A 22,905-nucleotide genomic window follows, 5' to 3' on the forward strand; every position below is an offset into this window, starting at 1 on the left:
GTCCATTATTAAAGAAGCAATAGCAGGACATTTGGAAAAGCAAAATTCGGTCAGGCAGAGTCAGCATGGATTTATGAAGGGGAAGTCATGTTTGAAAAATTTGCTGGAGTTCTTTGAGGATGTAACGAACAGGGTGGATCAAGGGGAACCAGTGGATGTGGTGTATTTGGACTTCCAGAAGGCATTTGACAAGGTGCCACATTAAAGGTTACTGCACAAGATAAAAGTTCACGGGGTTGGGGGTAATATATTAGCATGGATAGAGGATTGGCTAACTAACAGAAAACAGAGAGTCGGGATAAATGGTTCATTCTCTGGTTGGCAATCAGTAACAAGTGGGGTGCCGCAGGGATCAGTGCTGGGACCCCAACTATTTACAATCTATATTAACGACTTGGAAGAAGGGACTGAGTTTAACGTAGCCAAGTTTGCTGACGATACAAAGATGGGAGGAAAAGCAATTTGTGAGGAGGACACAAAAAATCTTCAAAAGGACATAGACAGGCTAAATGATTGGGCAAAAATTTGGCACATGGAGTATAATGTTGGAAAGTGTGAGGTCATGCACTTAGGCAGAAAAAAATCAACGGGCAAGTTATTATTTAAATGGAGAAAAATTGCAAAGTGCCGCAGTACAGCGGGACCTGGGGGTCCTTGTGCATGAAATACAAAAAGTTACTATGCAGGTACAGCAAGTAATCAGGAAGGCGAATGGAATGTTGGCCTTTATTGCAAGGGGGATAGAGTATAAAAGCAGAGAAGTCCTGCTACAACTGTACAGGGTATTGGTGAGGCCACACCTGGAGTACTGCGTACAGTTTTGGTCTTTGTATTTAAGGAAGGATATACTTTCATTGGATTCTGTTTAGAGATTCCAGAGATGAGGGGGTTGACTTATGAAGATAGGTTGAGTAGGTTGGGGTTCGGAAGAATGAGAGGTGATCTTATCGAAACATAGAAGATAATGAGGGAGTTCGACAAGGTAGATGCAGAGAGGATATTTCCACTGAGGGGAAACTAAAACTAAGGGACATAGTCTCAAAATAAGGGACCACCTTATCCATGAAACACAAAAGGATAGTATGTAGATACAGCAAGTGATCACAAAGGCCAATGGTATCTTGGCCTTTATTGCAAAAGGGATGGAGTATAAAAGCAGGGAAGTCTTGCTACAGCTATATAAGATATTGGTGAGGCCACACCTGGAATACTGCGTGCAGTTTTGGTTTCTATATTTACGAAAGGATATAGTTGCTTTGGAGGCATTTCAGAGAAGGTTCACTAGGTTGATTCCGGGGATGAGGGGGTTGACTTATGAGGAAAGGTTGAGTAGGTTGGGCCTCTACTCATTGGAATTTAGAAGAATGAGAGGTGATCTTATCGAAACGTATAAGATTATGAGGGAACTTGACAAGGTGGATGCAGAGAGGATGTTTCCACTGATAGGGGAGACTAGAACTAGAGGGCATGATCTTAGAATAAGGGGTCGCGCATTTAAAACAGAGATGAGGAGGAATTTCTTCTCTCAGAGAATTGTAAATCAGTGGAATTTGCTGCCTCGGGAGAGCTGTGGAAGCTGGATCATTGAATAAATTTAAGACAGAAATAGACAGTTTCTTGAGCGATAAGGGGTTATGGGGAGTGGGCGGGGAAGTGGAGCTGAGTCCATGATTAGATCAACCATGATCTTATTGAATGGCGGAGCAGGCTCGAGGGCCATATGACCTATACCTGTTCCTATTTCTTATGTTCTTATGTTATGTCAGGCAGCATCTGTGGAGAGAGAAACACAGTTAACGTTTTAGGTTAGAGGAGCATAGGAACAGGAGTAGGTCATTTAGCCCCTCGAGCCTGATCTGCCATTCAGTGAGATCATAGCTGATCTGTGACCTCACTCCATTGTCCCATATTCCTTAATACCTTTGATTAACAAAAATCTATCAAGCTGTACAGCCTTCTGGACTCAACGTTGAGATCACTAATTTCAAATCATAACACTGCTGCCATTTTTTAGAACTGCAGCTTTTGGTAATAATGCTGCCAGTTCCATTTACATCTCCTCCAGACCCATCTTTTTTTATTTGTCCCATTACCATCTCCTTTTTCCTTGCGCCATCATCCCTTTTGCTTTCCACCCTATTACTGACCTTCCCTTTTGTTCTTTCCTCCCCTCCCCCTTTCCCTGCCTTTGTACTTGCTTCAAACCTGTTTCTGACGAAGGGTCATTGACCTGAAGTGTTAACTGTCTCGCCACTGATGTTTTTAGTTCAGATTTGCAGCATTTGCTGTATTTTTCTTTTGTACCATCAGAAAGTTACTGGACACAGTGAACTTGGAGAAATGTATAGCTAAATCAATAGTAGTCCCATCTGATCTACTCTTCACCAACAGTTGTTGTATAACTCTGACATTTCACTTCTTCCTCAGACGATGCTGGATGCCCTCATTGAAATGGAGAAGGTGGGATTGCTGGAAGTTGATAATATGAAGTTTCTGGAGTCCATCTGCAAACATCTTGGGGAGGATTTAGTGAAGAAATTTGACCATTACAGATGGGAAGGTAATGGCCATTGACCTCAGCCGAGTGATGTACTGGGAGAAACACAGAAATGGTCGGTGATAGTGAGTCTGGGGCCATTACGATGCAAATTACAACTTTCCGATTTGCTGCTTTAAAGATGAGCCCCCTTTCTGCTGGGTGATATAGATCGGGGATTTCAGCGAATCCACCAGCTCTGATTGACTCTGGCGCCTGCTCCCGCCCCCTTGACCCTGGAGTCCGAATTCTCCAGGGGACTTCCCAATTGGTCTCAGTTCCAAGCCTGGCAGTGGTCAGTGGGCTGGGACAGTGGGTGGTGGGCATTGGGCAGCTGGCAGGTTAGGGCAGGAGAGGCGGTCATGGGGCAGCGGACAGTGATTGTTGGTCAGCGGGTATTGAGCAGGGAGGGGCAGCGGGCAGTGGGTGTTGGTCAGTGGGAAGGGCAGGGAGGGGTAGTTGGTGATGGGTGGTGGGCAATGGGCAGTGTGTGGTGCTCGGTGGTTGGTAGGCAGTGGGCGGCAGGCAGTGAACATAAGAAATAGGAATAGGAGTAGGCCATTCAGCCCCTCAAACCTGATCCACCACTCAGTAAAATCATGGCTCTCTTCTACCTCAACTCCACTTTCCTGCACTATCCCCGTATCCTTTGATTCTCTTAATATCGAAAAATCTATCAATCTTTGTCTTGAATATACTCAACGACTGAGCCTCCACAGCCCTCTGCAGTACAGAATTCCAAAGATTCACCACCCTCGTGTGTGAAGAAAAATGCTAATCTCAGTTCTAAATGACCGACCCCTTATTCTGAGACTGTGACCCTTGGTTCTAGACTCCCCAGCCAGGGGAAACATGCTCCCTGCATCTACCTTGTCAAGCCCTGTAAGAATTTTGTATGTTTCAATGAGACCACCTTTCATTCTTCTAAACTCTAAAGAATAAAGGCCTAGTCTATTCAATCTCTCCTCATAGGACAATCCCCCCATCCTAGGAATCAGTCTGGTGAACCTTCGTTGCACTTCTTCTATGGCAAGTATATCCTTCCTTAGATAAGGAGACCAAAACTGTACACAGTACTCCAGGTTTGGTCTCACCAGGCCCTATATAATTGCAGAAAGACGTCTTGACTCTTATACTCAAATCCTCTTGTAATAAAGGCCACTTGCTTTCTTAATTGCTTGCTGACCCTGCATGTTAACTTTCAGTGATTTGTGTCCAAGGACACCTTGGTCCCTCTGAACACCAACACTTCCCAATCTCTCATCATTTAAAAAATACTCTGCTTTTCTATTTTTCCTACCAAAGTGGATAACTTCACATTTCTCCACATAATGGGCTCAATTTTCTCCAGTGACATACGGCATTTTTTTGATGCAGGCCGCTTTTTTGGCCTAAGTTTTAAAAACCCTCAGTTTCCCAGATCAATTTGCACCAGTGTAACATAGTTAGTTACGATTTTTTTAGGTAATTTTTTTTTTCAGTCAAAGGGGGTGTAACCTGTCACCTGCGCCAATTTTGGCCAAGTAGGCAAATTTGGCCAGCTGAGAGTTACTCCAGTTCTTCTTAGGCCAGTGTATGTGGCCTCTGTAGAAAAACCTTCTGGAGAGTTAAGGAAATCGTGCAGGTAAGTGCAGCAGATGCCTGGACAGCAGCAGCAGGAGAGGTAAGAGAGAGGGGGAGAGAGGGCTGGGGGGGGAAGTCTTTCGGGTATTGTTAGGTGCAGGGACCGGGAGGGAGGAGGCCATTCAGCCAAGGATAGGTGCAGGGGAGCGGACCGGGAAGCCGTTCGGCCTGGGCGGGGGAATAGACCGGGAGGCCACTCGGCCAGGGCTAGGGCTCCCAAAAAACAGAGGAACTCTTCAAGTACGCCAAAAAAGCTTTGGGGAAGATTGAGCCCTATATTCCACTTGCCATGTTCTTGCCCACTCATTTAACCTGTCTATATCCCCTTTAAGAACATAAGAAATCAGAGCAAGAGCAGGCCATTTGTCCCCTCGAGCCTGCTCCACCATTTAATAAGATCATGGCTGATCTGATCATGGACTCAGCTCCACTTCCTTGCCCAGTCCCCATAACCCCTTATTCCCTTATCACTCAAAAATTTGTCTATTTCCACCTTAAATATATTCAATGACCCAACCTCCACAGCTCTCTGAGGCAGAGAATTCCATAAATTTACAATCCTCTGAGAGAAGAAATTCCTCCTCATCTCAGTTTTAAATGGGTGGTCCCTTATTTTGAGACTATGTCCCTTAGTTTTAGTTTCCCCTCAGTGGAAATATCCTCTCTGCATCTACCTTGTCGAACTCCCTCATTATCTTCTATGTTTCGATAAGATCACCTCTCATTCTTCCGAACCCCAACCTACTCAACCTATCTTCATAAGTCAACCCCCTCATCTCTGGAATCTCTAAACAGAATCCAATGAAAGTATATCCTTCCTTAAATACAAAGACCAAAACTGTACGCAGTACTCCAGGTGTGGCCTCACCAATACCCTGTACAGTTGCAGCAGGACTTCTCTGCTTTTATACTCTATCCCCCTTGCAATAAAGGCCAACATTCCATTCGCCTTCCTGATTACTTGCTGTACCTGCATAGTAACTTTTTGTATTTCATGCACAAGGACCCCCAGGTCCCTCTGTACTGTAGCACTTTGCCATTTTTCTCCATTTAAATTATAATTTGCTTTTCTATTTTGTCTGCCAAAGTGGATAACCTCACATTTTCCCACATTATACTCCCACCCATTTTTGTATCATCAGCAAACTTGGTTACATTATACTCGGTCCCTTCATCCAAGTCATTAATATAGATTGTGAATAGTTGAGGCCCCAGCACCAATCCCTGCGGCATCCCACTAGTTACTGTTTGCCAATCGGAAAATGACCCATTTATCACAACTCTCTGTTTTCTGTTAGTTAGCCAATCCTCTATCCGTGCTAATATATTACCCCTAACCCCGTGAACTTTTATCTTGCGCAATAATGTTTTATGTGGCAACTTATCGAATGCCTTTCTGGAAATTCCAATACACCATATCCACCCTGCTCGTTACATCATCAAAGAACTCCAGCAAATTTGTCAAACATGATTTCCCTTTCATAAAACCATGCTGACTCTGCTTGATTGAATTATGCTTTTCCAAATGTCCTGCTACTGCTTCCTTAATAATGGACTCCAGCTTTGAAGCTTCTTTGCATCCTCCTCACAACTTACATTCCCACCTAGCTTTGTATCAGCAAACTTGGATATATTACATTTGGTTCCCTCATCCAAATCATTGATATAGATTATGAATGGCTGAGGCCCAAGCACCAATCCTTGCGGTACCCAATTAGTTACAGCTTACCAACACGAAAGTTATTCTTACTCTCTGGTTTCTGTCTGATAATGAATCCCCAATCCATACTAGTAAAATACCTCCAATCCGATGAAGGACAATCTGAGGAAGGACATTCTTGCTATTGAGGGAGTGCAGCGAAGGTTCACCAGACTGATTCCCGGGATGGCGGGACTGACCTATCAAGAAAGACTGGATCAACTGGGCTTGTATTCACTGGAGTTCAGAAGAATGAGAGGGGACCTCATAGAAACATTTAAAATTCTGACGGGGTTAGACAGGTTAGATGCAGGAAGAATGTTCCCAATGTTGGGGAAGTCCAGAACCAGAGGTCACAGTCTAAGGATAAGGGGTAAGCCATTTAGGACCGAGATGCGGAGGAACTTCTTCACCCAGAGAGTGGTGAACCTGTGGAATTCTCTACCACAGAAAGTTGTTGAGGCCAATTCACTAAATATATTCAAAAAGGAGTTAGATGAGGTCCTTACTACTAGGGGGATCAAGGGGTATGGCGAGAAAGCAGGAATGGGGTACTGAAGTTGAATGTTCAGCCATGAACTCATTGAATGGCGGTGCAGGCTAGAAGGGCCGAATGGCCTACTCCTGCACCTATTTTCTATGTTTCTATGAACCCTAATTTAGTTTAATAACCTCTTCTGTGACACCTTATCGAATGTCTTCTGAAAATCCAAATACACCACACCCACTGGTTCCCCCTTATCTATTCTGCTAGGTACAACTGAAAAAACTTGTAACAGATTTGTCAAACATGATTTCCCTTTTATAAATTCGTGTTGACTCTGCCCAATCCTATTATTATTTTCTAAGTGTCCTGTTACCACATCCTTAATAATAGATTCTAGAATTTTCGCTACTACTGATGTCAGGCTAACTGGTCTGTAGTTCACCGTTTTCTCTTTCCCTCCTTTCTTAAATATCAGGGTTGCATTTGCTACCTTCCAATCTGCGAGAACCGTTCGAGAATCAATGGAATTTGGAACAACCAATGCATCCACTATCTTTATAGCCAATTTTTTCAAAACCCAAGGATGTAGGCCATCAGGTCCAGGGGATTTATCAGCTTTCAGTCCTATTAATTTCTCAAGTACTATTTTTTCACTAATACTAATTTCTTTCAGTTCCTCATTCTTGCTAGATCCTTGGGATGCCACTATTTCCAGGAAGTTTCTTGCGTCTTCTTCCATGAAGACAGACACAAAGTATTTTTTTATTTCTCCGCCTTTTCCTTATTCCCCATGATAATTTCTCCTGTCTCAGCCTGTAAGGGACTCACATTTACTTTCGCTAATCTTTTCCTTTTGACAAACCTACAGAAGCTTTTACAGTCTGTTTTTATGTCTCTCGCTAGTTTACTCTCATATTCTATTTTCCCTTTCTTTATCAATTTCTTGGTCCTGAAATTCTAAAACCCTCCCAATCTTCAGGCTCACTACACTTTTTGGCAACATTATAAATCTTTTCTTTTGATATAATACCATCTTTAACTTATCTTGTAAGTCACTTTTCAACCATTTTTCCTGTGTGGTTTTTGTGCCTTAAAGGAATGTATATTTGTTGTAAATTATGTATTAATTCTTTAACTGCTAGCCATTGCTTGTCTACCATCAAAGCTTTTAATGTAGTTTCCCAATCTACCTTAGTTAGCGTGCCCCTCATACCAATGCATGGGTGGTGGTCAGTGAGCAGGTCATCTACAGGCCTGATAGCGGTCCAACCCTCCATTCAAAATGGGTGAGATTGGAGCAGCGAAGATCCGGTGATAGCCCAAGTCAGAGCAGGCATTCCTTTCCTGTCCTCTCATCAGGGCCCAGATGTGCTGGATAAAGGGGCCATTCCGCCTGTGTCTACACCGTTTTTGACTTTTGAAAGTCAATGGATGCTGAGTCTAACTGTCGAGACAACTGCTCCCATCAGAGATCAGCTACCCCAGCACAAATGGGCGGTTTATTCCAAAACTCGTGACGCTACGACCCTTTTAAACTGTGACCCCGTGGCTCTGTGACCCATTACCGTTACTCTGCTGATTTGTTCCTTTGTTAATTTAGGAAGCGGGCAGGGTGAGGAATCTGCTCTGGTGCTGGCTCCGACTCCCGAGACCCTCTATCATTCTGGGATCTTAGTTGCACGAAGTGCGGAGCCCGTAGCTGAGTGTTTGGCTCGAGAGCTGCCACCTGCTGTAAGTACGCCTCCTGTTCAGTGTGCATAATCTGATGAAGGGAATATGGTGGACAGGCACCAGCCGTGAGTTCAATGAGAGGAGGGGACAGTAAGAGAAGTTAAGTGGTTGGGGGAGGTGATGTGTAGGAGGTGGAGGGAGTGGTAGGTTACGGGAGGAAGGGGTTGGTAAGGGTTGCGAGGGAGGGAAGGGGAGTGTTCCCTAATAACATGTTCTTCCCATTCACTGAATGGAAACTGGGATAACCCTGCTGTTAATGACAGGCCCTCCCGCTCACTGTATGGGAGCTGCGGTAACTTTACCCCGAATAATCCCAGCTCAGTCACCATCCTTGGGCTGGACAGTCCATGAGTGGAGATACAGAGGCACATGGAGCAGAGTCCCCTGGGGGACAGAGTTTGGGTAGGTGGGCCGAGGAGAGACCCTGGCCCATGGAGCAGTTTCCCCTGGGGGGTATATAGGGTTTTGGGTAGGTGGGCCGAGGAAAGACCCTGGCCCATGGAGCAGTGTCTAACCCTGGAGGGACAGGGTGTTGGGGAGGAGGGCCGAGGAGAGACCCTGGCCCATGGAGCAGTGTCCACCCCCGGAGGGACAGGGTGTTGGAGAGGTGGGCCGAGGAGAGACCCTGGCCCATGGAGCAGTGTCCACCCCTGGAGGGACAGGGTGTTGGGGAGGTGGGCAGAGGAGAGACCCTGGCCCATGGAGCAGTGTCTAACTCCGGAGGGACAGGGTGTTGGGGAGGTGGGCCGAGGAAAGACCCTGGCCCATGGAGCAGTGTCCACCCCCGGAGGGACAGGGTGTTGGGGAGGTGGGCCGAGGAGAGACCCTGGCCCATGGAGCAGTGTCTAACCCCGGAGGGACAGGGTGTTGGGGAGGTGGGCCGTGGAGAGACCCTGGCCCATGGAACAGCGCGTCCCCTGGGGGATAGGGTGTTGTCGAGACTATGGCCCATATTCAGGTCCGAGTGATACGTGCTGGAGTAGTCAGAGGACCCAAAGACTTTGGGCGCACAGAGAGTTCTGAAGTGTTAGCATGCCCTTTGTGCTTTCATCTGTGCACTGTCCCGCTCTGTGTATCCAATGTTTTAAGTTTATATTTTAAATTTGACACTCATCATATCCTCAAACGTACTTGCTTTCTCTTCAATGCAGGAACATTTGGGACCCCTCATGTTGTTGGAGCAACTTTCTGGTGCGTATAATTACACTGCCGGTATTCACTTAGTAGCTTGGAAGCTTTTATCTTCCCTCTGATTGGATTGAATCAATCTAAAGTATCTGGTCAGCTCAGCAGAGCACTGGGGTACAGTACTGGTCGGTACAGGTCTGTCATTGTATAACACTGGGGTAAGTACTGGTGGGTACAGGTCTGTCACTATCACATTGGGGTACAATACTGGTTGGTACAGGTCTGTCATTGTAACACTGGGATACAGTACTGGTGGGGACAGATCTGTCACTGTATAACACGGGTACAGTACTGGTGGGTACAGGTCTGTCATTGTACTGGTGGGGTACAGGTCTGTCACTGTACAACACTGGGGTACAGTACTGGTGGGTACAGGTCTGTCACTGTATAACACTGGGGTACAGTACTGGTGGGTACAGGTCTGTCACTGTATAACACTGTTGCACAGCACTGGTCGTTATAGGTCTGTCACTATAACATTGGGGTACAGTACTGGTGGGTACAGGTCTGTTCCTGTATAATACTGGGGTACAGTACTGGTGGGTACAAGTCTGTCACAGTATAGCACTGGGGTACAATACTGTTGGTACAGGACTGCCACTGTATAACATTGGGGTACAGTACTGGTGGGTACAGGTCTGTCACTAACATTGTGGTACAGTACTGGTGGGGACAGGTCTGTCACTGTATAACATTGAAATACAGTACTGGTGGGTACAGGTCTGTCACTGTATAACATTGGGGTACAGTACTGGTGGGTACAGATCTGTCACTGTATAACATTGGGGTACAGTACTGGTGGGTACAGGTCTGTCACTGTATGACACGGGTACAGTACTGGTGGGTACAGGTCTGTCACTGTACAACACTGGGGTACAGTACTGGTGGGTACATGTCTGTCACTGTATGACACTGGGGTACAGTACTGGTGGGTACAGGTCTGTCACTGTACAACACTGGGATACAGTACTGGTGGGTACAGGTCTGTCACTGTATAACACTGTTGCACAGCACTGGTCGTTATAGGTCTGTCACTGTATAACATTGGGGTACAATATCAGTGGGTACAAGTCTGTCACTGTATAACATTGGGGTACAGTACTGGTGGGTACAGGTCTGTCACTGTATAGCTTTGGGGTACAGTACTGGTGGGTACAGGTCTGTCACTACAACACTGGGGTATAGCACTGGTGGGTACAGGTCTGTTCCTGTATAATACTGGGGTACAGTACTGGTGGGTACAAGTCTGTCACTGTATAACACTGGGGTACAATACTGGTGGGTACAGGTCTGCCACTGTATAACATTGGGATACAGTACTGGTGGGTACAGGTCTGTCACTGTAACATTGCGGTACAGTACTGGTGGGGACAAGTCTGTTACTGTATAACATTGAAATACAGTACTGGTGGGTACAGGTCTGTCACTGTATAACATTGGGGTACAGTACTGATGGGTACAGGTCTATCACTGTATAACATTGGGGTACAGTACTGGTGGGTACAGGTCTGTCACTATGACACTAGGGTACAGTACTGGTGGGTACAGTACTGGTGGGTACAGGTCTGTCACTGTATAACACTGTTGTACAGCACTGGTCGTTATAGGTGTGCCACTGTATAACATTGGGGTACAGTATCAGTGGATACAAGTCTGTCACTGTATAACATTGTGGTACAGTACTGGTGGGTACAGGTTTGTCACTGTATAACACTGGGGTACAGTACTGGTGGGTACAGGTCTGTCACTAACATTGAGATACAGTACTGGTGGGTACAGGTCTGTCACTGTACAACACTGGGGTACAGTACTGGTGGGTACAGGTCTGTTCCTGTATAATACTGGGGTACAGTACTGGTGGGTACAGGTCTGTCACTGTATAACATTGAAATACAGTACTGGTGGGTACAGGTCTGTCACTGTATAACACTGGGGTACAGTACTGGTGGGTACAGGTCTGTCACTGTATAACACTGGGGTACAGTACTGGTGGGTACAGGTCTGTCACTGTATAGCATTGGGGTACAGTACTGGTGGGTACAGGTCTGTCACTGTACAACACTGGGATACAGTACTGGTGGGTACAGGTCTGTTCCTGTATAATACTGGGGTACAGTACTGGTGGGTACAAGTCTGTCACTGTATAACACTGGGGTACAATACTGGTGGGTACAGGTCTGCCACTGTATAATATTGGGGTACAGTACTGGTGGGTACAGGTCTGTCACTGTAACATTGCGGTACAGTACTGGTGGGGACAGGTCTGTTACTGTATACCATTGAAATACAGTACTGGTGGGTACAGGTCTGTCACTGTATAACATTGGAGTACAGTACTGGTGGGTACAGGTCTGTCACTATAACTTTGGGGTACAGTACTGGTGGGTACAGGTCTGTCACTATGACACTGGGGTACAGTACTGGTGGGTACAGGTCTGTCACTGTAACACTGTTGCACAGCACTGGTCGTTATAGGTCTGTCACTGTATAACATTGGGGTACAGTGCTGGTGGGTACAAGTCTGTCACTGTATAACATTGTGGTACAGTACTGGTGGGTACAGGTTTGTCACTGTATAACACTGGGGTACAGTACTGGTGGGTACAGATCTGACACTGTATAACACTGGGGTACAGTACTGGTGGGTACAGGTTTGTCACTGTATAACACTGGAGTACAGTACTGGTGGGTACAGGTCTGTCACTGTATAACACTGGGATACAGTACTGGCGGGTACAGGTCTGTCACTGTATAACACTGGGCTACAGTACTGGTGGGTACAGATCTGACACTGTATAACACTGGGATACAGTACTGGTGGGTACAGATCTGTCACTGTATAACACTGGGGTACAGCACTGGTCGTTATAGGTCTGTCACTGTATAGCATTGGGGTACAGTACCAGTGGGTACAGGCCTGTCACTGTATAACATGGGTATGGTACTGGTCAGTACAGGCCTGTCACTGTATAACACAAAGGTACAGGACTGGTGGGTACAGGTGTGTCACTGTACAACACTGGGGTACAGTACTGGTGGGTAGAGGTCTGTCACTATAACATTGGGGTACAGTACCGGTGGGGACAGGTCTGTCCCTGTATAACACTGGGGTACAGTACTGGTGGGTACAGGTCTGTCACTGTATAACACTGGGGTATAGCACTGGTGGGTACAGGTCTGTTCCTGTATAATACTGGGGTACAGTACTGGTGAGTACAAGTCTGTCACTGTATAACACTGGGGTACAATACTGGTGGGTACAGGTCTGCCACTGTATAACATTGGGGTACAGTACTGGTGGGTACAGGTCTGTCACTGTAACATTGCGGTACAGTACTGGTGGGGACAGGTCTGTTACTGTATAACATTGAAATACAGTACTGGTGGGTACAGGTCTGTCACTGTATAACATTGGGGTACAGTACTGGTGGGTACAGGTCTGTCACTATAACATTGGGGTACAGTACTGGTGGGTACAGGTCTGTCACTATGACACTGGGGTACAGTACTGGTGGGTACAGGTCTGTCACTGTATAACACTGTTGCACAGCACTGGTGGGTACAGGTTTGTCACTGTATAACACTGGGGTACAGTACTGGTGGGTACAGGTCTGTCACTGTATAACACTGGGATACAGTACTGGCGGGTACAGGTCTGTCACTGTATAACACTGGGCTACAGTACTGGTGGGTACAGATCTGACACTGTATAACACTGGGATACAGTACTGGTGGGTACAGATCTGTCACTGTATAACACTGGGGTACAGCACTGGTCGTTATAGGTCTGTCACTGTATAGCATTGGGGTACAGTACCAGTGGGTACAGGCCTGTCACTGTATAACATGGGTATGGTACTGGTCAGTACAGGCCTGTCACTGTATAACACAAAGGTACAGGACTGGTGGGTACAGGTGTGTCACTGTACAACACTGGGGTACAGTACTGGTGGGTAGAGGTCTGTCACTATAACATTGCGGTACAGTACCGGTGAGTACAGGTCTGTCACTGTATAACATTGGGGTACAGTACCGGTGGGGACAGGTCTGTCCCTGTATAACACTGGGGTACAGTACTGGTGGGTACAGGTCTGTCACTGTATAACATTGGGGTACAGTACTGGTGGGTACAGGTCTGTTACTGTATAACACTGAGATACAGTACTGGTCGGAATAAGTCTGTCACGGTATAACACTGGGATACAATACTGGTGGGTACAGATCTGTCACTGTATAACACTGGGGTACAGCACTGGTCGTTATAGGTCTGTCACTGTATAGCATTGGGGTACAGTACCAGTGGGTACAGGCCTGTCACTGTATAACATGGGTATGGTACTGGTCAGTACAGGCCTGTCACTGTATAACACAAAGGTACAGGACTGGTGGGTACAGGTGTGTCACTGTACAACACTGGGGTACAGTACTGGTGGGTAGAGGTCTGTCACTATAACATTGCGGTACAGTACCGGTGAGTACAGGTCTGTCACTGTATAACATTGGGGTACAGTACCGGTGGGGACAGGTCTGTCCCTGTATAACACTGGGGTACAGTACTGGTGGGTACAGGTCTGTCACTGTATAACATTGGGGTACAGTACTGGTGGGTACAGGTCTGTTACTGTATAACACTGAGATACAGTACTGGTCGGAATAAGTCTGTCACGGTATAACACTGGGATACAATACTGGTGGGTACAGATCTGTCACTGTATAACACTGGGGTACAGCACTGGTCGTAATAGGTCTGTCACTGTATAGCATTGGGGTACAGTACCAGTGGGTACAGGTCTGTCACTGCATAACACTGGGGTACAGGACTGGTGGGTACAGGTCTGTCACTAACATTGGGGTACAGTACTGGTTGGTACAGGTCTGTCACTGTATAACACTGGTGTACAGTACTGGTGGGTACAGGTCTGTCACTGTATAACATGGGTATAATACTGGTCAGTACAGGCCTGTCACTGTATAACACTAAGGTACAGGACTGGTGGGTACAGATGTGTCCCTGTACAACACTGGGGTACAGTACTGGTCAGTACAGGTCTGTCACTGTATAACACTGGGGTACAGTACTGGTGGGTACAAGTCTGTCACTATAACATTGCGGTACAGTACCGGTGAGTACAGGTCTGTCACTGTATAACATTGGGGTACAGTACCGGTGGGGACAGGTCTGTCCCTGTATAACACAGGGGTACAGTACTGGTGGATACATGTCTGTCACTGTATAACATTGAGATACAGTACTGGTGGGTACAGGTCTGTCACTGTATAACATTGGAGTACAGTACTGGTGGGTACAGGTCTGTCACTGTATAACACTGAGATACAGTACTGGTGGGTACATGTCTGTCTCTATAACACTGGGGTACAGTACCGGTGGGTACAGATCTGTCACTGTGTAACACTGGCGTAATGTACTGGTGGGTACAGATCTGTCACTGTGTAACACTGGGGTACAGCACTGGTCGTAATAGGTCTGTCACTGTATAACATTGAGATACAGTACTGGTGGGTACATGTCTGTCTCTATAACACTGGGGTACAGTACTGGTGGGTACAGGTCTGTCACTGTATAACACTGGGGTACAGTACTGGTCAATACAGGTCTGTCATTGTATAACACTGGGGTATAGTACCGGTGGGTACAGGTCTGTCACTGTATAAAACCTCACTGTATAACACTGGGGTACAGTACTGGTGCATACAGGTCTGTCACTAACACTGGAGTACGGTACTCGAGGGTTCAGATCTGTCTCTGTAACAGTGGGTTACAGTACTGGTTGGTACAGGTATGTCCCTGTATAACACTGGGGTACAGTACAGGTGGGTACAGGTCTGTCACTGTATAACACTGGGGTACAGTACTGGTCAGTACAGGTCTGTCACTGTATAACACTGGGGTACAGGACCGGTGGGTACAGGTCTGTCACTGTATAACATTGTGGTACAGTACTGGTGGGGACAGGTTTGTCACTGTAACACTGTGCAGTGGTAACTGAAAATCACTTGAACGAGTTGTCCTTCTGACCCCTACCCCGGTTAGCTGACAGTGACAGCCTTGGTCTGCAGACTCTGCCTCTAAACTTCCCTCTGTTTTATGTTCATATTTCAGTCTCACAAGATCAGCAAACTCCTGTACAGGATGCAAGTGTCAGCCACATGGTGATTCAAGGTAACCATCTACATCTGAAGAGGGAAGGGAGATGGATAGTGATGGAGAGAAAGAGAGACTTGATAACGAGCGGAGAAAAAAGAGTGAAGGAACAGAGAGTTAGAGAAATGTTGGGGGTGAGGAGATGAGCAAGTGAGAGATGGAGGAGTGTGAGCGAGAGAAAACAGTTGGTGAGAACGAGATTGAACGAAAGAGGAAGACAGTGGGAGAGATTGAAATCGTGGAAGATAGAGGAGATGTAGTGAGAAATGGGGAAAGAGAAAGGCGAGAAGCAGCGGGAAGGAGAGAGAAAGGCAGACAGAGAGTGGGAGATTTGTTGGAAAGTAACGAATATGACTCCCATTTCTAAAAAAAGACAAGCGAAGTGTCCTCAAATTACGGACCGAAGTCTTGCCCTGGCTGCGGAAGGTGTTTGAGAATATGATGAGGGATCAATGAGGGAATATTGGGAAGGGCAGCGTGTGATTAACGAGAGACAGCTTGGGTTCAGGAGGGTCAGGTCAGGTCTCCCCAGTATACTGGAGTATGCAGAGCTGGTGGGTGAGGCAATGGATGGTATCAGTTAGGTTTCAGGAAGATACATTGCCACGTAACTGACTGATTGACAGAGTGCATGGCCCTAGGATAGATGGCGCAATATTTGTCTGATTAGACACCTTGGAAGGAGTGCAGTGCAGATAACCAGAATGTTATTAGGGCTCCAAGGATTAATTTATGAGGAGACATTACATAAACTAGGTTTCCTTTCTGTGGAATATAGATTTGATTGAGGATTTTAGGATTTTGAAATAAATTGATAGGATAGATGGAGTAAAACATTTTCTGCTGGTGAGGGAGTCTAAGACAAGGGGACATAATCTTAAAATCAGAGCCAGGCCTTTCAGGAGAGAAGTAAGGAAACACTTCTTCACGCAAAGGTAGAAGTGTGGAACTCCCACAAAAAGCAGTAGATGCTAGCTTAATTATAATTTTAAATCTGAGATTGATAGATTTTTGCTAGGCAAGCGTATTAAAGGATATGGAACCAAGGCGGGTGGATGGAGTTAGGCTACAGATCAGCCATGATCTCATTGAATGGCGGAACAGGCTCAAGGGGCTGAATGGCCTATTCCTGCTCCTATGTAAACAATAGTGTGTGGGGAGGTATCAAAGTGGAAACCAGCTGCCAGTGGCGTCTTCTTGGAATGGGTGCTGATTATAATTTCTATAAAGTGACAGAGAGGCTGGAATATTTTCCGCTGATTGTGGGTGACTCCAAATTGCATGCAGTGCCCCACAGAGGGATTTAAAGTTTTCATGGGTCTGGATAATTCGGATCCAGGAAAGTTCTATTGATTGCAGGCACAAGGACTCGAGACAGAGATTAAAGTTAAAGTTGCCAAAGGTAAATAGGGAATTTATAAAGTCCAGGATCCCATATGCTTTTTTTAATAGCAACTTGTGCTGCCATTTTCAAAGATTTATGTCTATGAACCCCCAGGTCTCTATTTTCCTGCATTCCCTTTAAAATTGTAACATTGACTTTATATTGCAGCGCTGTTAATCTAGTCGGAGGTGCAGCATTTATTGATAATCTGTCCGTTTGTGTTTCTGTAGATATGAAGGAGCAGGATGGCAATACTTCCTACAGCCAGAGTATTCGGTTGGATTCTGAATTCCACGTGAGAGCGATTCACTCACCTGCACAGTTTGCCAATTCTCTGTTCTTGTCAATATTTTTATGTTTTGTTTTTGCATCGTCCTCCAATGCCTCTCCACCGTTGTCCAGCTGGATGGGACTGCACTCGCATGGTTCCATTCTTATCTATCTAATCGTAGCCAGGGAATCACCTGCAATGTATTTTCTTCCCGCTCCCACACCATTACCTCAGGAGTCCCTCAAGGATCTATCCTTAGTCCCTCCTATTTCTCATCTACATGTTGCCCCTCGGCGACATCATCCGAAAACACAGCGTCAATTTCTACATGTATGCTAACGACACCCAGCTCTACCTCACCACCACTTCTCTCAAACCCTCCACGGTCTCTAAATTGTTAGACTGCTTGTCTGATATCCAGTTCTGGATGAGCAGAAATTTTCTCCAACTAAATATTTGTAAGACAGAAGCCATTGTGTTCGGTCCCCGCCACAAACTATGTTCCCTAGCCACCGACTCCATCCCTCTCCCTAACATCTGTCTGAGGCTGAACCAGACTGTTCGCAACCTAGGTGTCATATTTGACCCTGAAATGAGCTTCCGGTCGCACATCCACAGCATAACTAAAACCGCCTATTTCCACCTCCGTAACATCGCCCGTCTCCGCCTCAGCTCATCCGCTGCTGAAGCCCTCATCTATGCCTTTGTTACCTCTAGATTTGACTACTCCAACGCACTCCTGGCCGGCCTCCCATGTTCTACCCTACATAAACTTGAGGTCATCCAAAACTCAGCTGCCCGTGTCCTAACTCGCACCAAGCCCTGTTCACCAATCACCCCTGTGCTCGTTGACCTACATTGGCTCCCGGTTAAGTAACGCCTCGATTTCAAAATTCTCATCCTTGTTTTCAAATCCTTCCATGGCCTCGCCCCTCCCTATCTCTGTTATCTCCTCCAGCCCTACAACCCTCTGAGATATCTGCGCTCCTCTAATTCTGCCCTCTTAAACATCCCTGATTATAATCGCTCCACCATTGGTGGCCGTGCCTTCAGCTGCCTAGGCCCTAAGCTCTGGAATTTCCTCCGTCTCTCTTTCTTCCTTAAGGACACTCCTTAAAACCTATGTCTTTGACCAAGCATTTGGTCATCTGCCCTAATTTCTCCTTGAATGTCTCAGTGTCAAATGTTTTACATAAGAACACAAGAACATAAGAAATAGGAACAGGAGTAAGCCATACAGCCCCTCGAGCCTGCTCTGCCATTCAATAAGATCATGGCTGATCTGATCATGGACTCAGGTCCACTTCCCCGCCCGTTCCCCATAACCCCTTATCCCCTTATCATTTAAGAAATTGTCTATTTCTGTCTTAAATTTATTCAATGTCCCAGCTTCCACAGCTCTCTGAGGCAGCGAATTCCACAGATTTACAACCCTCTGAAAGAAGAAATTCCTCCTCATCTCAGTTTTAAACAGGTGGCTCTTTATTCTAAGATTATGCCCCCTAGTTCTAGTCTCCCCTATCAGTGGAAACATCCTCTCTGCATCCACCTTGTCAAGCCCCCTCATAATCTTATACGTTTCGATAAGATCACCTCTCATTCTTCTGAATTCCAATGAGTAGAGGCTCAACCTACTCAACCTTTCCTCATAAGTTAACCCCCTCATCTCCGGAATCAACCTAGTGAACCTTCTCTGAATTGCCTCCAAAGCAAGTATATCCTTTCGTAAATATGGAAATGAAAACTGCACGCAGTATTCCAGGTGTGGCCTCACCAATACCCTGTATAGCTGTAGCAAGACTTTCCTGCTTTTATACTCCATTCCCTTTGCAATAAAGGCCAAGATACCAATGGCCTTCCTGATCACCTGCTGTACCTGCATACTATCCTTTTGTGTTTCATGCACAAGTATCCCCAGGTCCTGCTGTACTGCAGCACTTTGCAATCTTTCTCCATTTAAATAATAACTTGCTCTTTGATTTTTTTCTGCCTAAGTGCATGACCTCACACTTTCCAACATTATACTCCATTTGCCAAATTTTTGCCCACTCACTTAGCCTGTCTATGTCCTTTTGAAGATTTTTTGTGTCCTCCTCACATATTGCTTTTCCTCCCATCTTTGTATTGTCAGCAAACTTGGCTACGTTACACTCAGTCCCTTCTTCCAAGTCGTTAATATAGATTGTAAATAGTTGTGGTCCCAGCTCTGATCCCTGCTGTCATGGATTCAACTATCAGTGGAACCCATAGATAAGCTGACCTAAGTTGTACACCTTGAGAACATTGACCACAAGGGGGTGAACTTGTGGGAGACACTCCTAACCTGGACTCTCAAGTATAAAAGGGGAAGCTCCACCCACCTTCATCACTTGAGGTCTTGTAATAAAGGTAACTGGTCACAGAGTGACCTTCTCTCAAGTATGGGCCTCATGTGCATTTATACTGTATAGTAAGGACATATTATTGGCGACGAGAAACTGGGACTTAAACCACGCGAGCATGGCCACTAGCAGCACAGAAGAGAGGTACTGTGTTGGTGATGATTGGGATGACTTTATTGAGAGACTACAGCAAAGTTTTGTCACTAAGGAATGGTTGGGATAGGATTCGGCCGACAAACACAGGGCTCATCTCCTGACGGTTTGTGGATCCAAAACGTACTCCCTGATGAAAGACCTTCTAGCGCTAGAGAAGCCAGCAGACAAGACGTTCGAAGAGCTCAGTAAGTTGATCGGGGAACACCTTAAACCGGCGAGCAGCATGCACATGGCGAGACACTGGTTTTACACGCACCGGCGGCGAGAAGGGCAAAGCGTTCCAGACTTTGTGGCAGATCTCCGGCGACTGGCGAGCCTATGTAAGTTCCCAGATGCATGCAGAGCGGAGATGCTGCGAGACTTTTTTATTGAGGGCATCGGGCACGCTGGGGTTTTCAGGAAACTGATTGAGACCAAAGACTTGACCTTGGAAGCGGCGGCTCTGATAGCCCAGACATTTATCTCGGGAGGAAGAGACTAGAATGATGTATGACAAAAATCTTGGCTCAAATGTGGCAAACGACCAGGGAGTCAACATTGTTAACGTGGCACACAGTTCTCTAGGCAGACAAGGGCAGTCGGACAAGCACCAGCATGTAGTCGAACACAAAGGGGGAATTCAACAGAGACAGTGGCTAGCTGAACGGCGATTCATGTCATCGCAATGGACAATGCGGCCAGTAATGGGGCCATCAACACCTGTTAATGGTGCGCTTAAGGACAGTTACAGAGACAGTCAGAGACGATCGACTGGTAATGGACCTTTTGTTTCCAACAACGGGGCCTCCAGCTCATGCTGGAGATGTGGAGGCAAACACCCAGCCAGAGCTTGCAGGTATCAGCAATATACCTGCAGAAACTGCAACGTCAGCGGTCACTTGGCGCGTATCTGCAGGAAGCCTGCAGCCAGGTTGATGTACGAGGAGGATGGGCCCGATGTAAGCCCTACGAGGCCAAATGAATACTGGGGGAAATCGCTGGAAGCTGAAGTTCAGCGAGTTCATGTGGAGCACATATACAGTTCATATACCAGGACGCCACCGATAATGATGAAAGTGCTCCTCAATGACATCCCAGTATTAATGGAGCTAGACACGGGGGCCAGCCAGTCCCTGATGAGTATCAAACAGTTCAAACGGTTGTGGATGTCCAAGGCCAGGAGGCCAAAATTATTGTTGATTGACGCACAGCTACGGACATATACAAAGGAGATCATTCCGGTGCGAGGCAGCGCCACGGTAGTTGTGACCCACAAAGTTTCGGAGAACAGGTTGTCATTCTGGATTGTCCCGGGGGACGGTCCCGCATTACTGGGGAGGAGTTGGCTTGCTGTCATGAACTGGAAATGGGGCGATGCCAATGCAATTTCTTCTGTGGAGCGAGTATCATGCTCACAGGTCCTGGACAAATTTGACTCATTATTTCAACCCGGCATCGGGGCCAAGGTAGTGATCCACATAAAGCCGGACGCCTGGCTAGTACACCACAAGGCCAGAGCGGTGCCGTACGTGATGCGGGAAAAGATAGAATGCGAATTGGACCGCCTGCTGAGGGAAGGCATCATCTCGCCAGTCGAATTCAGTGACTGGGCAAGCCCGATCGTGCCGGTGCTCAAGGCGGATAGGTCGGTCAGGATATGTGGCAATTACAAGGCCACCATCAATCGGGTGTCACTCCAAGACCAGTACCCACTACCGAGAGCGGAGGACCTCTTTGCGACGCTATCCGGTGGCAATCCTTTTTCAAAATTGGACCTGATCTCAGCTTACATGACCCAGGAGCTGGCGAGTGAGTCGAAGAAGCTGACCACCATCATGACACACAAGGGGTTGTTTGAGTATAATAGATGTCCATTCGGGATTCGTTCGGCCGCTGCGATCTTTCAGCAAAATATGGAAAGCCTCCTCAAGTCGATTCCAAGGACGGTGGTTTTTCAAGACAACATCCTCGTTACAGGTCGCGATACTGAAGAACACCTCCACAACCTGGAGGAGGTGCTACGCAGAATGGACCGGGTAGGGCTGCGACTGAAAAAGGCGAAGTGCGTCTTCTTAGCTCCAGAGTTAGAATTCCTGGGGAGGAGGGTAGCTGTGGACGGGATCAGACTGCGTCCAAAATGGAAGCGATCCAGAGAGCATCCAGACCCCGTAACACGACGGAGCTGCGTTCGTTCCTGGGGCTCCTGAACTATTTTGGTAACTTTCTTCCCAAATTGAGCACGCTGTTAGAGCCGCTACACGTGCTCCGATGCAAAGGTCGCGATTGGGTCTGGGGGGCAGCCAAGAAAGGGCTTTTGATAGAGCACGCAATTTGTTATGCTCCAACAAACTCTTAACGTTATGTGACCCGTGTAAGAAACTTGTTCTAACGTGCGATGCGTTGTCCGATGGTGTGTGTTGCAGCATGTGAATACCAATGGTCAGTTACAGCCGGTAGCTTTATGCCTCCAGAAGTCTGTCCCAGGCAGAAAGGGGCTACGGAATGATAGAAAAGGAAGCGCTAGCATGTGTATATGCAGTAAAAAAAAATGCACCAGTACCTGTTTAGCAGGAAATTTGAGCTGGAGACAGATCACAAACCCCTAATGTCCCTTTTGGCTGACAACAAGGCCATAAATGCGAATGCATCGGCCCGCATACAGAAGTGGGCACTTACGTTAGCAACCTATGACTATTTGGCACAGACCGGGCACTGAAAACTGCGCCGATGCACGATGCACTAGCCACCACTGAGGGGGCAACTGAGCATAATGCTGAAATGGTCACGGCTGTTCAAGCTTTCGAAAGCGAAGGCTCACCTGTGACAGTCCATCAGATTAAAGTCTGGACAAATAAAGACCCACTACTGTCTTTAGTTAAAAAATGTGTCCTGAATGGGGACTGGGCAACCACGTACGGGGCATGCCCTGAGGAATTTAAACCATTCCATAGGCACAAGGCTGAACTCTCAATTCAGGCCGATTGCCTACTGTGGGGAAACCGAGTAGTCATGCCCCAGAGGGGCAGAGAGGTGTTTATCAGAGAACTTCACAATGAGCACCCGGGCATTGTCATGCTGAAGGCAATTGCCAGGTCACACGTCTGGTGGCCAAGGATAGATGTTGAACTGGAACTTTGTGTTCGTAGGTGCAACACGTGTGCTCAGCTGGGCAACGCATCCAGGGAAGCCCCCCTTAGCCCCTGGCCCACCAAGCCATGGTCATGCATCCATGTGGACTACGCAGGGCCTTTCTTGGGAAAAATGTTTTTGGTTGTAGTAGACGCCAACTCCAAATGGATCGAGTGTG

General features: G+C 46.8%; 1 protein-coding gene across 4 annotated transcripts in view; it reads left to right on the forward strand.

Annotated features, from left to right (window-relative positions):
• Positions 1-22,905, forward strand: part of LOC139260031 (caspase-8-like) — a 53,609-nt gene that overhangs the window by 25,240 nt on the left and 5,464 nt on the right. For all 4 annotated transcript variants that reach the window (XM_070876100.1, XM_070876101.1, XM_070876102.1 and 1 more), the window contains exons 4-8: positions 2,428-2,560; positions 7,946-8,076; positions 9,228-9,267; positions 15,386-15,445; positions 17,042-17,106. In XM_070876100.1, coding sequence (XP_070732201.1) covers positions 2,428-2,560; positions 7,946-8,076; positions 9,228-9,267; positions 15,386-15,445; positions 17,042-17,106 — 429 coding nt within the window. The remainder of the gene's footprint in view (positions 1-2,427; positions 2,561-7,945; positions 8,077-9,227; positions 9,268-15,385; positions 15,446-17,041; positions 17,107-22,905) is intronic.

The sequence above is a fragment of the Pristiophorus japonicus genome, chromosome 3 (genome assembly GCF_044704955.1).
Source record: "Pristiophorus japonicus isolate sPriJap1 chromosome 3, sPriJap1.hap1, whole genome shotgun sequence".
NCBI lineage: Eukaryota > Metazoa > Chordata > Chondrichthyes > Pristiophoridae > Pristiophorus > Pristiophorus japonicus.